The sequence below is a fragment of the Nestor notabilis genome, unplaced genomic scaffold (assembly GCF_000696875.1).
Source record: "Nestor notabilis isolate BGI_N333 unplaced genomic scaffold, ASM69687v1 scaffold6256, whole genome shotgun sequence".
Taxonomy (NCBI): domain Eukaryota; kingdom Metazoa; phylum Chordata; class Aves; order Psittaciformes; family Psittacidae; genus Nestor; species Nestor notabilis.
The window spans coordinates 17,568-34,288 of NW_009933202.1; the positions used below are offsets into that span (position 1 = coordinate 17,568).

General features: G+C 41.2%; 1 protein-coding gene across 1 annotated transcript; it reads left to right on the plus strand.

The window, feature by feature from the left end:
• Nucleotides 1-308: 308 nt before the first annotated feature.
• CA12 (carbonic anhydrase XII) lies at nucleotides 309-16,140 on the plus strand (the record flags this gene model as incomplete). The annotated part of the gene is made up of 8 exons (XM_010016753.1): nucleotides 309-399; nucleotides 3,524-3,544; nucleotides 8,831-9,010; nucleotides 11,517-11,659; nucleotides 12,542-12,637; nucleotides 14,267-14,330; nucleotides 14,792-14,949; nucleotides 16,014-16,140. Coding segments are annotated over exons 1-8 (880 nt in total), but the record flags the coding sequence as incomplete, so codon positions are not given.
• Nucleotides 16,141-16,721: the final 581 nt, after the last annotated feature.

The window sequence follows — 16,721 nt, forward strand, 5'->3', positions numbered from 1 at the left end:
CCTCTCTAAAAGCCCTGTGAGGAGCTCACTAAAACTGAAGTAGTGAAGGATATTATCAGTTTTCTGAGGGTGCTGTGACCTAGAGGCAGGTCTGATTACATCATTTGTTTTGGGTTGAGTCTCGGGAGCTTTATAAAAAGCAGTCCTAAAAGCAAGGAGAGACACAAGGGGAGAGAAGAGCAGAAGCTCTTCTTCAGCAGCAGCTCTGTATGTGTGCGTTCTGCTATTTGCCATATATCTACAAGGGAGTTTCTTCAGACTGCAGAGGAACCTGTGAACTGTCGGAATATTATAAGTCTTTCCTTGAGATGTCAGCCAAGAGCTTCAGTGTAGTCACAGTTACTGCTCTGCTTATTTTCTTCCTAAAGACACCAGTCTCAGTGCAAGCGCCGTTGAATGGTAAAGTCTTTCAGCTTTCTATTTTACTGTCACTTGTAACTTAGGGCAGCTAATGTATGCAGAAAACTAGCATCTTCTAATTATTACAATTTCAATAGCATGCTTAAAGTTGTATATTGTTGTAGTCTGCAGTTGTTTGGTATCCTTGTTTCAATTGTTCAGAATAGGTATTCTGATATATACAGGAAAAAGAAATTTGTCCCCTGATGTAGTTTGCGTTACAGACTTCTTGCGTGCTCAGTATGCCTTGCTTTGTGATCATTTTGTTTCTCACAGAATGAAGCAGAGACTGGCCTTTCTCAGAGTAGTGGAACCATCACACCTTTCCCTCTGCCCTCAGAGGGCAAAGAATGCAATCCCTGTGAAGCACCCCATACACTAGACCTCATTCTCTTGTATTTAAACACAACAGTTACAGGAGGTTAGCATTCCTCACTCTCTTTTTAGGAGTGAATGTTCGCCTATTCAAGCTGATTATAATCAATTTGCATCCATTCAAGCTGATTATAATCCACCTAGTCTGATTACAGGCTATAAGAGAGAATGACTGTAAAAGGTTGTGTGAGAAGACTTATTCAGCATGCGTACTGATGTGACAAAAGTCCTGAAGGCTCAAATGTAATCCAGAGCTGTCAGATTCATGCAGAGCTCTGACAAGACAAGACTTCAGTGGGGTTTTCACATGAGCTACGTGAGAGGTGGAAATCACAGTTTCAAGGTCCCCTTCTTATTGTGGGCATATATCCTCTGAAAAATGGCTATATTCTCCAGCAGAATCTCCCACCTGAAGGGCAGAGGTTCTTAGACCTTGGAGCTTTCCAGAATGACAGAATAAAGTTCAGTGCTTTCCAGGGGCTCTCCCTGACAACTCAAGGTTCAGAGGGAAAGATGTGTTGCAAAGATATCTTACAATACATGTTGAAGGGAAGGCTGGAGAATCCCTGTCTTATAATTAAGAACCCCAGTACCAAGAAACGGCAAGAGCTATGGCATCTGCCTATCTCTGACATCTTCCCAAGTCAGAGAAAAAACTAACATAGATTATCACAATTAAAACCATTCCCACTTTCTCACCTCTCCAGTGACACTGGAGATGTATTTGTTGCCTGCACACTGATCAGTGAAGCACAGATAACACTGGCTCTAGGAACCTCTTCTGCCATACATGGGCATGAAACTGTGTTACTCATCAGCACTCACCCTAACATGAACAAAAAGGCAGGAGAGTGCTCACAAGTACAGAGCTGTTGATAATTCCCTTGTAGATGTGAATCAGATATCTATTGGCTCTCCTCCAATTCTTTAAGCCTGTGTGACAGTCTGCCTTATCCTCATTTCATTATCAACCAGAATAAGGGTAATGCAACCTTGTTCAGAGATGGCAGGTTTACATGTTCATTCAGGCAAAATCAAGAAGATTCTGCCATCTGATCATCTATTCATCTCCTGATCTAAGCTGGATCAAATAGATGTTAAATGTGTCTCAGCTCTACCTACACTTGTTGCTATTATTGCGCTCGTCAGTAAATGGTAGTGAACTGCAGAGCATCAAAATGCTCTCAAGCTAAGGAAAATTTCACTTGGCAAAGACTTTAAGCTTTCATTTATTTTTATTTCAATTACCACAAATGCCCAAAATATTGAAAATATTTGAAATTGACTGTTTAAGGGTGGCTCTAGATTTTGTGCACTTTGTACACATTGTAACGGGAAGTAAGAACATGAGCAGAGAGTAGCTACCACAGTTAAGCCACTATATTTTCAAACCTGGCTCAGCTGAGGATGTGGCAATTTCTAAAAGCTGTTGACAGTCAGTCATTATCTTCATGCAAGTTTTACTTACAGAACACGCTGACCAGTGGCCATAAGCACCCCCAAAAATAAATCAGTAAGAGATGATCCTTTGCAGAGAGAAGGAGAGAGGAGAAGGCAGTTTCTCATCGTGCAATCTAAGACAGTGCATGAATTCTTCTACATGAGGAACATGGGGACGTGAGCCAGGATGATTGCATCGACCTCATTTTGAGAATTCCAGTGTAAAAGAACAAGGCACACTGGTCCTAATGAACTGGAAGCAGAGAGCTCAGTGTTCCCAGCACATATCACTACTAAGAGCTAAGCACAGATGTTTTGCACATCCCTACAAATTAATCCCAAACATTTCACACCACATTCTTTGGAGAAGAGCTGTATCTGTGACCACACTCCAGAGTACAGTCAGGAATCGTGTCCTGCGCATGTAAGGATAGATATCTGCCTGCCTGCATGCATGCACATACGGGCATTCTGAGTGTTTGCAAGACCTGTAATTCAGGACTGTTTTCTAAGCAGAAATTAAGTTGAATATGCAGAGAGTACAGATATGCATTATTCTGACAGCCAAACCTGTGCAGGTCTGTCAGGACAGGCACCTGCAATTACCCAGCAAGCTCAATGACTAAGTAGGTTTCAGGACCAGAAAAAAAATAATTAAAAAGAGCATTTAATAAGTCAAGACTTTTCCAAAGACAAGCAAAGGCACTGTCCTAAGTTCAGTTCCTCAAACCATGAGTACTGGTCATTCTGACACTCACTCAACCCCCCCTGGATTCTCTAACTTATATGGGTTCATGGATCATACTCCTTTTCTTCAAAGTCCATCTATTCCTGTTTCAGTTGGCCAATCCCAGAGCCCCTCTATAGAAATGACTGTAGCAACTGGCAACCCACTGATGGTTTTCAAATTCCCGAACTAGGCATGAGGGAGATCATTATAGCTACACTCCATTTATATACCTTAGTTTCCTAACTGGAAAAAAACCAGGGATGCACCTACATACCAAGCCTGTGGCTATTCCACAAAAAATCCAAAAACCACACCACCAAAAAACCAACAGAAGTTTCACTCCAGCATTTAAGTAACCACAAGAAAGTCACCCCTATGGGCAGGAACACAGGGATAATTATAATTTGGGCGAGAAGTGTTCATAAGCTTTGAAAGTGTCTGTGTTTTGCTCAACATTTGGGGGCAGACAGTTAAAAGTACTGCAAAATTCAGTACAGGGGCTTAAATGACAATTTGTTTCTTTATAGACTAAGATCAATTTCAAATATTCACAGTAATATTTCCTTTGTCTTTAAACAGGGTCAAAATGGTCTTATATTGGTAAGTACAAACCAATTTGTACATACTAAGTAGTAGCTTTGCTCTGTATTTTATTGACAACATGCCAAATGTATTCTGGCGAGAACCTACTTGGTTCACTACCTTTACCCAGGTTTGGATCTGGCCCATTGTCTTGAAATCTGTTATTTGGCCAATGGGTTTCATCTGTGGGTGACTGAGAATCAGTTATTGGGTTCTGAATTGCCTTAGTGCCAGTGACAGGCACTTCAGCAGGAAAAGATCGGCCCCACAACTGCAGCAGTTCCCCAAAGTCCTCCATATCCCCAGCAGTCATAGACCAGCAGCACATTTCAGCCTGGTTCTACAGAGAACATACCTCTCCCTACCCAAATGGGTCTTAATTTTTAAGTAGAGCCAGAGTTTAGCAAGTCACCTCTATTGTGGTACTGAAACCCCCAGCACTCACAAGGTAGAATATATCATGCTCAGGAAAGCAGTGTTATATTGTACAATAGTCCTTTCAGTCAGCTACTAACCCAGAAGGATCTGATGGCTGCTCAGGAAGAAGAATTATAGACATTTTCTTTTAAATGATCAAATCATCTGGCCTGTTATTCCTGGTTCAGAGCAGTGTTTTACATGCCACATGCCCACAGAGAAGTAGGCAGCACTGAGAATCTCAGCAAAAAATTCTTGTTCTTAAGCCTCTGGTGCTGCTCCAAGACAACACAAAGAACCTCTGAGGTTCAACTTGCTGTTAGTAACTACTCCCTTTGGCTGTGCTCTGGTTTACCTGAGTTGCTTCACATAAGCAAAAGGACAACTGTCAGCTGCCTGTCTATAGGTATTAATCTAACTGCCAGTATGCATACATACACTTCACATTCTCATTAGGAAAAAAAAGCTTGAGACAGTCTTAAGAACAAAAGCCTGTGTTTTCCACCCTCTCAGCAGCCACCAGATGAACCCAACCCTGCTGGGTAGTAAGGAAAGCAAAACTTGTTTTACTGCCATCAAAGTAGCAGTTTTGTCTTCCTTCCTAGGGTAACACTTGCTTTAAACTAGTTACTTCTTCCTTTCCAGGACTTTGGGTACCAGTGTTTATTTCAGAGTATGTTATTCTCAGTGCCCAACTTCATCAGTTCTCGTTCTGACACAGGCTTGCTCTGTGTCCTCCGAGGGGCTGCTTCACCTTTTGTACAATGGACAAACTGTACCATCAGAAAAAACCTTATCTTAGTTAAAGAACTAAAAGAATTGTTCTGATGCCCCACGGCTCAGGAGAGCACATGCATGCAGCTTTCGGCAATGTTGCTGTGTGGCTGGGAAGTGCAGGCCTGAAGTCATCTACCCCAAAAGAGAATTGGCAGAATTGGAGAGGCGGGCTTCAATTCTTTGGATTCTGGCTTTCTGCTTCTGTAATGTAAGAGGGCTGGGACGAAATCAAAGAGCCAGAATCACTCACTGAGAGTGGACAAGCAGCTACAATAGAGAAAACTAGCTTTACAGCCAAGTTTAAAGTAACAGTGCCAGAGGAATTAGTAACGTGCACAAGGGGAGGACTTCATGCTACAACACAAACACAAGAATTGTTGTTACCAGATGTCAGGCTAATTGAACATGCAAACTCTTTAGCTTTACTGTTGCCAAACACTCTACTCCAATTCAGCGAGGTGCTGAGAACCTGTGCTAAGACCCTTCCACTTCCCCTTAGCAAATGTCAGCTTTAATGAACACACCAGAACATGCCCAAAATTTCTCATGTGGTGCTTGAATAGAGTAGCTGAGCCAGCTACAGCCCTTGGCAACCCCTCTATCTCACAAGCTTCCCTCTGGACGAGCACGTGGAAGATGATACACACATACTGGCTATGAGGACACAGAATGATATGACAGAACCCTGCCTGTGCTCTGAGCAAAATGAAGAACATGCAGCCATGTTACTGTGGCAGGGAGCCTGGGCTCTCAGCCCTCGCTGCTAACGCAGCCCTGGACTAACAGAAGCAATACAGCTTCCAACTGGCTGAGAACAGGGCACAGTGCCCTGCCTGGCTGCAAAAATACCACAGGCATTCGTTCCCCGTGTTACTGACCCGATGCATTTTACGACATTAGTTTAGAGAACTTGGATACTCAAGTGAGAAGCTTGAGCAACATGAATATTCTTCTGCTCCAGCAAAAGTCTGTTGGTAACACTTGTGTTTCATAGGCCTGTTTCCTTCGTTTTCAAGTCAGCCAATGTACACGCCCTGGGAGCAGACACCAGTGGTTCTTAGAGGAACATCTGTCCTGCACCACCCAGCAGCACTAGGGCTGTGGGTCTGGCTTCTGGCTTAGGCACAGGAAGCTCAAAGCTGTCAAGGGAGGCGGTACAATGGATGCACGCAGCCATGGTGCTGAGGGTATGTGCCTCAGCCCACTGCAGCTGGGCAGCAAGACTATCCAAAGAACTACCACTACTTCATTTACAGACATCTCTTACAGAACAGCCATGAGGGCACAGCCAGGCTCAGGGTTATTTACAGCACGGCAGGGGCATGGGATCCTCAGAGCAGCAAACATCACCTGAGCTGCCTGAGTCTTTCCCTTTGTCACAAATGTGATCACAAAAGGAGGAAATTAACTCCTAAGATATTTTTGCAATACTTCTTCCGTGAATACCTTTTGAGACTTGTAGTACGGGCCAGTCTTAATAAACTCACATGCTATTCTTTATTCAGCAGCGATCAGAGTCTTTATAAACACAATGTGATTTCCCCCAGATTTATCTGAATGTGCTGGCACAGGAGAAGGAAAATCTGGTTCACAATCAATCATTCATTTTCAACAGAGCTAGCTGAGAAATGCCTTCCAGCTGTGTGGTTTATCTACCATGGAAATCTCAATTTCACATATGCAAACCCAAGCTGCAGTGAGCTCAGCTCTTTGAGACAGGAATTTGGTGGCACTGAAATTAGGAAGACTACATGACAAAAGGCAGGATTTCTAGAAAAACTGGTTTGTACCAAAAAAAGGGGTTTTTTGTTTGGTTTGGCTGTTGGGGTTTTGTTTGGGGTTTTTTTCGATTGAGCAGGAGTGAGAAACAAGCAAAGACTGCGGTAGCCAAGACGCCTGTGAGTGGAGCAGCAGATTCATGTCAAGGAAAGGGTAACTGCTAGTAAGGATCAAGGTACTTAAAGACTGCAGTAACTACAGCATTTTATAGAAAAGACCAAAGTTTCCCTTCTGAATTGCTGATGTTGGTGTGGAAGTTCCCATACTCTGCTGCCAGCTCCTAAGGGCATTCAATTCAGCCAAACATGCTACTGCAAAAGTGAAGGGTACTTCATGACATGGTTTCCACTGGCTGGGGCTAGACGTCTATTTTATGCATCAATTAAAAATTACCTATTTAATTATCAAGTCTCCAGACCTCTGATATGTAATATATGTCTTCTTGCAAACAATCTTAGCAGTGCACAGAAACCCCAAACCTTTTAAAATTACTGAAGTCTTTTTATAATGAAGGCTTCTCACCAATTTTTCTGACACTGCTGTTGTCTTAGCTTCTTGGAAAGTGTTATATTTCAGTGTCATTGTCTTGCACAGCAAGTTTCAACCTCAAGAAACTATAATTTTCTCATATATCCTGGCATGTATTTTCCTGGGAAATATTCTCGAGTATGTATATCCCATAGTACAGAATTAGGCTCCTCTGATTGGATCTGTTATTTCCCAAAACATATGGAATGGATAGAATACCATTTTCTACAACAGCAGCATAGCATTTATTAGCTTTTAAAAATAATTTACACAACTTCAAGGTAGTACCATGAAGATCTAAGAGGAGAGAAATTAACGTGATTGGCAGCAAACTGGAGTCCAAGACATAAGTTAAAGCAATACCCTAACAGGCCTAAAAGGCCTATTTACACTGAAAAAGCACTGACTGAGTCTAAGTATCCAGACTACAATGTCATGTACTAACCTATGTCGTGAATGATTTTAAAGAGCTTTAACAAGGAAGTAAGTCTGCCTTTGAGCTCCAGTACTGAACTTGCCAATTCTGTGACATGCACTACGTCAGATTCACCTCCACTATCCATACCCATATCCATATCCTTGGAAACTGTCTTTCACACAAGTGAGGCTCTAATAACATTCTCCTGACAGTTAATTTTCCTTCAGAAAAGACCTGAACTTGCTTTGCTACTGATGACTCAGTCTAACATTAGATTCTGGCAGTCACGATTTATGGAAGATGTGATACTTCAAAGAAGCCACAAGGAATATTATGGGTTTGGAAAAGCAGCCTTCTAACCAAAGACTCAAGGAACGCAATCTATTTAGTTGAAGAGAAGTGAGAAACTATGCCCTCTATAAGTATTTCAATTAGAAACAAAATATACTAGCAGGAGGCTCTTCCATTTCTAAGCAAAGGATTAAAAGCGATCACTATCTAAATGAAGTCAAAGCTAGACAAACAGTGAAAAGCAAGCTGCCAAGAACAGTAATTATCCATTGGGAACTAATGAAGTATCTTTTACCTGCAATGCTTAAAGAAGAGTAGATGTTTTTTCCTCTCTGAAAAATACGACCTCAGTGAAGTAGAAATTAATCCAGGGAGGTCCAATGGCTTGTGTTATACAGATCAGGCTGGGTGATCCCAAAAGACCTTCCTGCCTTAGAAAGAATCATGATGAATCTTCAGAGTCAAGTTGAAACACAGGTTGCAAGTACCTCTTTTGGTATTTAAATCCAAACGGTCTCAACTTACAGCTTACAAACAGCTGCTACCTATTAATGTGTAATTAAATCAAAGGCACAGTTAAGAACCTCTTGATATCATCTATTCTTTGTAGATCCTACCTAGGGCAAAAAACTGTGATGAAAGATTTCACCAGAGCTTGAGCAAGTTATTGCAGGTCAAATTATCGTAACGCCTTCTGTTTTTGCATGTTAGCTTTTCACTGTGGGTTATGCAATGTTGCTAGATGGAACCAGACAGCCTGTAAGGTAAAAGGAAGTCCATTCTGGTCTGGTTTTCTGTGCACTGAAAAGGATGGAAACTTTCCTCTGTCAACATTGAGTCACTTCTTTCAGCAGTTCTCTTCCAAAAGGCTGGAATAGCTGCATATGCCTGTTACTTCCATAGGGAAAAGTAATTCATGTCACTAAATAATCCAAATACTGTCACAGATCCAAACTCTACTTGTTGTGCTTGTGCCTAACCAATTCAGAAAAGGTTGCTTTTCCAAATTTTGGGTGAAGGTTGAAACAGGGGAGTTTTTGTATTACTTGCATAGTTAAGGCTTGACAAATGTGTCTTTTTGTTAATTTATACAGGTCCTGATGGAGAGAAGGCCTGGCCAAAGAAATACCCATTTTGTGGAGGAGTATTCCAATCACCAATAGATTTTCACAAAGATATTCTCCAGTATGATTCTAATCTCTTACCTTTAGAATTCATAGGCTATAATGTGTCCTCCACTGACCAGTTCACATTGATCAATAATGGTCATTCAGGTAAGGAAGCTCAATGACGGCATAGGATTGAGAAGGAAAGAGGGGGAAAAAGTTGCTGCAGCTTGTGATTTTTTTTTTTCATGGGTGAACTACTTTGATTATCAGATTAAATTATGCTGTAATGATGAAGGCTTTACACTGGCATACCTACCTCTACAGAACAGGCTAGGGAAAACTGGGAATGTACCAAGTACAAATGGATTTGCAGTAACTGAATTGACTATGGTTTATAAATAAACCCTAGCCACACCAGAATTAATTCCTGAGTTCTTCTGATTACTTTGGTTGGAGTGCTCTTAAACAGAAACAGACTTTGTGATTCTCTTAAAAAGAGATAAACTTGTAAAATATGGGTGCAATGGGTCTCTGACATTCCAGTCTAATCAAAGCAGTTCAGCTGAATTGCAGGGGGGAAGCTAGGAGCACCATTCTGTTCCTTTGACTTGAAACAGAAACCTCTTTAGTGTAAGAAATGACAGATACATAAAAAGACAGAAGAATAATTAGAAATAGCATACAAATATGCCCTCCACTATAGTACTAAATCAAAGCACCAATACAGCAGGCAAAAGCACAGAAGATGCAGTCTCATAAAGGTCTACTATATGACATAACATACAATACCAGTAAGCTAGTCCCACCATTTTTAATTCCTTCCTGAAGCATTTGAAGACACAGAAATAAGAACAGTTATAAGGCTTTCCTTCTTTGAACCTCCTCTACTGCATGAGCACCAAAAGAACCTGTGCTATAAAATGGCCTCTGTCTCTGCTCTTCTCTGGCACGCTTGGTTACAAGATTCCCAACACACAAACATTGCTTTTTTTCTCGCTCCTTCAGTGGGGTAAGCCTGCTTTGTACAACACCATAAACCCATTCTTCAGTATGGGCTAACCTCTTAGGGCCTGGTTCCTGGTTTTCCTCTTGATCAATTTCTCCATCAAAACTAGGTTCCTTTAGAATAGGAGTGGCTGCAACACCCTTTCTTGTGGACCTGCTTTTCCTAAGAGCTTTCCTCAGCCCTGAGTGAGAGATTGGACTGTCACAGCTGAATGTATTAGGCTGATGTAAGTGACAGGCAATAGGCAGAGATGGAAACGTTCTCACTGTGGACTTCAGCTGTGCCAGGGAACAAGTGGAGACAAAAGAAAAACGCTGGGAGGCTGTCCCTCACATAACAGTCACACAGGTATAAGTAAATTCCTCACCAAGCCCTCTCACAAATCACTCACATTGTTAGATCTTGTCCCTAAGAAGTTCAACAGTTTCCTAATGTAAGCCGAAACTAAAATATACACCTCCCCCCCCCACCTTCAGTAAAAAGGGGATTTCACTTCTAAGGTCAATGCTCTCCTAGAAAGCAGGGGACATGCAACCCACGCGAGTAACCTCTCTTGGATACAAACTTTAATTGCTCTGAGTAATGAAAAATTAGCCCCTGTCAGAGTGATCATTGCCCCATCTGCTGCTATATTCTCTTACGGCTAGAGAAGAAATCAGCAGGATGATTATTATTATGGTATCAGTCATTTCTACATACAATTAATATACTTCAATGGCCAGCTAATCCAGGTAAAATTATCTGCTTGAACTAGACTGAAAACAGTAGAGCTCAAAAAAAGCTTTTTAGCACTAGCATAAAGATACACAGGCTTGCAGCTGTTCATACATCAAGGTTTTGAGCCTTGTTTCCCATGCAAAAGATGTCTGGGACGCTCCAGAAACAAACTGTATTCACACTGGAAAATAATAAAGATAAACTGCAAAGAAATCTCTGTTCTTTACATAAACAGTTGCTTCATGAAGTAACAAAATTCTCCAGTGAACAACTCAGTTTCTGCTGAGAATTACTATGGTGATATCTACCAAAAACAAAAGCCAAAGCCTCAAACAAAAAAAACCCAGCCTTTCTTCCACACTGGAGAGCATCAGCGAGCAGAAGGGAGGGGAATGCATACAAAGGTCTCCAGCATGTCTTTTGCTGCTTGACATCAATGCTCTGGGTTTTGTGGGGAGTAGGAAGTTTATTTGGTTTTGCCATATGCTCCTAAAAGAAAAGGCAAAGGAGTTCAATATCACAAGAGTCTAAAAATACAATGAGAAATATTAATTTATTAAGCCATTTTCAACCTGTAGAAGGGGACTGAAAGAAGGCACATGAGCCTAAGTTTTGCTTCAACATGTCAATAACTACCTCTTCAATAAGACTAACTTTCCATTCTTCAGTGAGAATAAAGATTTCCATTAGCAACAATTCTCACATTCAGTTCCTAGTTTAAGAAAACAGAAAAAAGGTATAGGTATACTCTAAATTCTTCTGAATTGCCTAGAAAGGGTTAAATACAACTAAAGTGTTTATCTCCTGCCACAGGCTGAGATGGACACGAGTTAAGAATCTGCTTTGTTCATGTTCCATATGTAATATACTTACACATACATATACATTTGCCCTGTACTTGAAAGCTGTGGTATCATCTGCTTCCATCTGGTTTTGGTCTGCTTACAGTGAAAATGTACCTGTTGCCTTCCATGTACATCAGAAACCTCCCGTTTGAATACACAGCATCTCAACTTCACCTCCACTGGGGAAACAGAAACAAGTCAGAAGGCTCAGAGCACACAGTCAGTGGGAAGCATTTTGCAGCAGAGGTAAGCCAGGCTCAGATCAGGGAAAGAAACAAAGAAGGCTGGGCAGGTCCCATTGTCTCAAAGTGGGAACTTTACCTTGGGCACATGACTGTAAAAGGCTGCAAAATTCTAATCCAAGTATTTACGACCTGGGTATATACTAAGAAAACACATTGTGCACTGCAAAAAAAAGGATAGACCCTGATGTACTTTGCTGAATATGCCAAAAGTCAGGGAGTTAGAATTCAGGTTCTCAACTCAGGGCCAGCACTGGGTCACTTGAGTAATTTCAAGTGAATTGCTAGATACTTGACACCTTGGTTCTTCTCTGTAAACCACGTGTATTTTGAGCTGCATGACATTGGTTCTGCTTTTACTCACCTTGTTGTATTCAGTGAAGAACTATTTGTTATCTTTCCAAATCCCAAATCATAGATTTGTGAAGAGATTTTGAAAAGCCATACCAATCAGATATTTAAAAGATTAAAGGAGAAATCAGTCAGAATAATTTGCTTGTTTTGAATAATCCATTTCTTCTCTCGTGACATTTAACCCCAGGTTTTGCATTCTAAACATTGGACAGCCCCAAGATGTTACTTGTTCAGAAAAATTCCCTAGTACTGCAGTCAAGATGGCTTGAAGCTGAAATGATTGATCCTCTTCCTCCCTGGCACATTATGTAGAGGAAGGGGGGTGTAACTCGGCTGCAGCAGGGCTGGGAGTGGGAGTTCCAGAACCTTCTGCCTGTCTCTAAAAAGATCTCACCACTACACCCAGAAAGCACTGAAGGATCCCATTGTATTGTCTTAACCTAAGATGGTTGCACTGGTCCTTTTTAGCTGTGAAACAGAAATGTGAGCATGCCCCAGATGTTACCATAACATACTATCTCCTTCTTTGTAGCTGCATATTGTACATTATAACTCTGAGAAATATCCAGATGTAACAGCAGCAATGGACAAAGCGGATGGACTGGCGGTTTTGGCTATTCTTCTTGAGGTAGGATCAGGATCTTTTTTTGTTTGGCTTAAAATATACTTCCAATCATTAATCATCAGAGACCTCTAACGTACAGATTTCCTAGATTATTTAACAGTGCCGTGGCTGAATCAAGCTTCTTCCTTTTCTCCTTCAGAAAAGGGCCAGATTCCAGCAGCACATACATAAAGAGGAACAGGTTTTAAGAAAAGAGGAATTCTGAATATTTCGTCATGTTTTTCAGTAAATTATCTTCAGCTATGTGAAATCCATTTTTGTGTTCACTTACAAATTAAGGATTGGCAGAGTTTGTCAAACAACAGTGGATTTCAAACTCACTTTCTGAAAAGTTGCCCATTGTAGCACAAAGCAGTTTTAAGACAGCAGAGACACAGACAGACACAACCCTGATTTTGGCCACTATATGTAATTAGGATTTGACCACAGTCTTCAGGTTGCAAACTTCCCAGATTCTTTGAATCACATATTACAGTAAACAAGTACATTCAGTGCCTTTTTAAGATGACAGAAGGACAGCTTTCCAATTTTCTCCACTAAAGCCCCACACAGAGGCAATTAAAGAGAATAAAGACCTGAAAGAAAAACTTTTAGAACCTTGTACATATATAATTCTCCTTTTTCTTAAGGATTAAAACTCCTCAATAAGGTAACTAAGATTTCACATTTCCATCAAAAATATGAGTCCCTAGTTAGCAGACAAAGCTCTAATTCTCCAGTTCTCCTTACTATTACCCAAGCTCACTTCCTAGCAACTCTAAGACTTTGGCCAATTTTCTGTTAAATTTCAGTTCATTTGGAAGTTGCAGCTGTGAAAAGTGTCAGAGTATTGTGTATTATGCTAGGGAATAATACTGGGATTCTGCTTATTCCTAAGCAATGGTGTTTAAAAATCAAATAGGGGAACAATGGAGATTAGGTCTTTGAAAAGCTTTCAGACAGCTGGTGGCCATTACAGTTGATCTAAGGACACCAGTTTACTATGTCGTCAGAAGAACTGCTAAGCACCAACTCTAAAGGATTAATAAAAAAGGCATTGATTATTAGACTGAAAAGCTGCTGGTAGCAGTTGAAAAGCATGGTCTTGTTTGATAGTTGAGTTATAGCCCTTGCCAAATAGTTGAGTTACTGCCCTTGCCAGTGGCCCTGCAGTACCCAACAGCGTCATTCTTTATCTTGCTGGACTATGAGGAGCAGCAGACTAAAAAATGTTTGTGGGTGGAAAAATGTGGCTTTGACTAGAACCCAGTAGATGATCCAAGAAATCTGTCAGTTGAGAACTTATGCCTGCAATGTTCTCAGAGGAACTGGTTTCTCCTCATTTGCATGGCATGCTAAATAGGCAAGGGCAATAGGGCCTTTCGAGCACATGCAAGAGGTCTACAGTGCAGTTAAGACAGCATTATAACAAAGCAGCTCTAATAGCTCTCTGAAGTAAGAGCATTATTGGGGTTCTGAGCATAGTGCGAATGTTTTGCATAAGAAGAGCACTTAAGCCATTCTTGTCTACTGGGCAGTGGAGATGCCTTATGACAGAGGCCATCAAACACTGCTGCCTGCTGTGTGCAGAAGCAAAGACTCGTGTTCAGCCTGCGGTGATTTGCACAGCTGTTAATAGTCTGTTCATTACAGATTGGACCCTTCAACCCATCCTATGAAAAGATCTTCAGGCACTTCCGGAATGTGAAATACAAGGGTGAGTGGCTATAAGCCTGCAATGGATTGAGAATGGCCAAAAGTATCAGATGTCACCCTGAGAGGGATTGAACCACCTGAAGAAGCAGCCCAGAAATCCCAGATGAACCAGTCACAAACTCTGAAAGACTTAAAAATGCCGTGCATTTCTGTGATGAGTGTAGGGCCAGAAACACCACGTGTTTCTGACTAGGTCTTGCTTCTTGCACATGGTGTTTTTTGGTTAAAATGGCCACTCTTTATCTTACAGAATTCTGATTTGGAATCCAAGACATGATTTGTACAGAGGAAACCTAAAAAGCTGTATTCCTGATTAAACTGGGATCATCTTTGTTAAAACCTATTTTTCTTCTCCTACCGATATGACTGAAAGCATCCTACTTACTGAAAAGCAAATTCACTTCACTGGTGCATTTCCTATGTAGTAATGATGCAGCATTTAACATGAATCCCCTATTTTAGATCAGATGGTCCAAGTTCCTGGTTTCAATATCCGAGAACTGCTTCCCGACAGCCTGGATGAGTACTATCGCTATGAAGGATCCCTGACAACTCCTCCCTGTTACCCTAGCGTTCTCTGGACAGTTTTCCGACACCCCGTTAAAATTTCACATGAGCAGGCAAGTTTAAACCCAGCACATGTTCTCCTGAGTGGTGTCCGCCCAACAGCACTCAACACACATTCTCATTTCCTGGATTTCTCTTACACTGCTGTAAAACTGAAAGATGACCATTTCTAAAATCCTTTGAAAGTGGGAAGAGTAGCACAGAACTGACAAAAATCACTATCCTGTTCTGTTTGCAGTTAGCACGCTTTCAGTTGACCAGAGTAAGTGAAGGACAGACAACTGCATAGCAATTGGTATAGAATCAGCTTGAAAAATCACAGTCCAGTGAGATTAATTTCTGTTTTCACCATGTCCTTACTCCCTGCTTTTAATCTTTCCACAAGTCACTTCCAGATTTTTACCCAGGCTTCATGTCTGAACCCTGTTCACAAGGTATTTCAGTGCTACTTTGATCTTGATTGACTTAGGCATGACTGATTGGCTAGATGTTAAGTTTCTAAAAGGCATGTGATAAGGTATTTGTCAATTTTGTATCTCCTGGTTTTTCTCCAGCTTACTTTTTTGTGCTCACCTGATTAACCTTTTGTTCTTAAGTGGCCACTTCCACAGACTGTAAACTGCCGATCACTGTCTTCTGATTTCCCTCATTATAAACACAGGAGGAAAATGTTATTATTAAAATCTCTGGTCAAATTACTGCACACTCCTTGTTATGAATGTCCGTTCTTAACTTTGCCTACTCTATCAGGTCATGCCTTTACCAAAAGTAAAGAGTTCCTTCATAAAGTAGCTTCTAGGATTGCTCAGGAGTTAGACTGTGCTAGGGAGAACATTGCTGCGTGTTTCCTCCCATGCAGTTTTCCAGGTGGATAATTACTAAGCAGGATTAATTTTACCAGGATGTAAACAAAACACAGGTATGGGTTTGGAGATATCACACTGTTTATACGTTATTCTGTATTTGGCCTCACGGGCCATGCAAGGCTTAAGTATTACTTATTGTATCCTCTTCCCTTTGACTACCCCTTTGATTTCAAACACACACTCTCAGTGATCATACACTAGCATTGCTTTTTGTGTATTCTGGGAGCTGAACAGGGTGCTTCTCTTTTCAGTTACTGGCACTGCAAACAGCCATGTACTGCACAGAGAGTGATGACCCAGAACCCCTGGAAATGGTCAATAACTTTCGGAATGTTCAGGAATTCCATGAAAGACGGGTGTTTATCTCCTTCCGTGAAGGTGAGTTGTATGAATGCTTTTATGCAAAGAAACAGTGCGCAGTGATTTGTATAAACCTGAAACACTGAAGTGGCAGTCCTGTTCCACTGTACCAGTACAAAACCACAGCAATCTCACTTTCCCACAGTTCACTTACCTCCCTTCTCTTACGGCAACGTTGCACGGGCAACTGTACAAGAATAAGGCATTCAGACAGTATACAAGAAGGGGATTTTTCCACACTGGGTATCAGGCAAGCCCTGCAACCCTTCTGATCAAAGGTGAGGAGATAAAAGACTGAAGACATGTTTGGCCTTGTCATGCTCAGCAGAAATATTTGCTGTCACTCCAAACACTAAACAGTTCTCTGTTCAGTGATACTGAACTTCAATGAGCTGTTTCAGTCAGCAGAAGTGCTTGAGCTGACCTTGTCTCACATTTGCTGGTTCTCAGCAACTTCAGGATTGTTTTTATGCAGATTCAAAGGGAATCACAACTTTGCCTTTCAGGGAGACTCTGTTTTGGGGAAATTACACAGAATCAGAAGAGGTCTGCAAGGAATTAAAACTTGACAAATTAAAACAATTCATAACACTGGATTG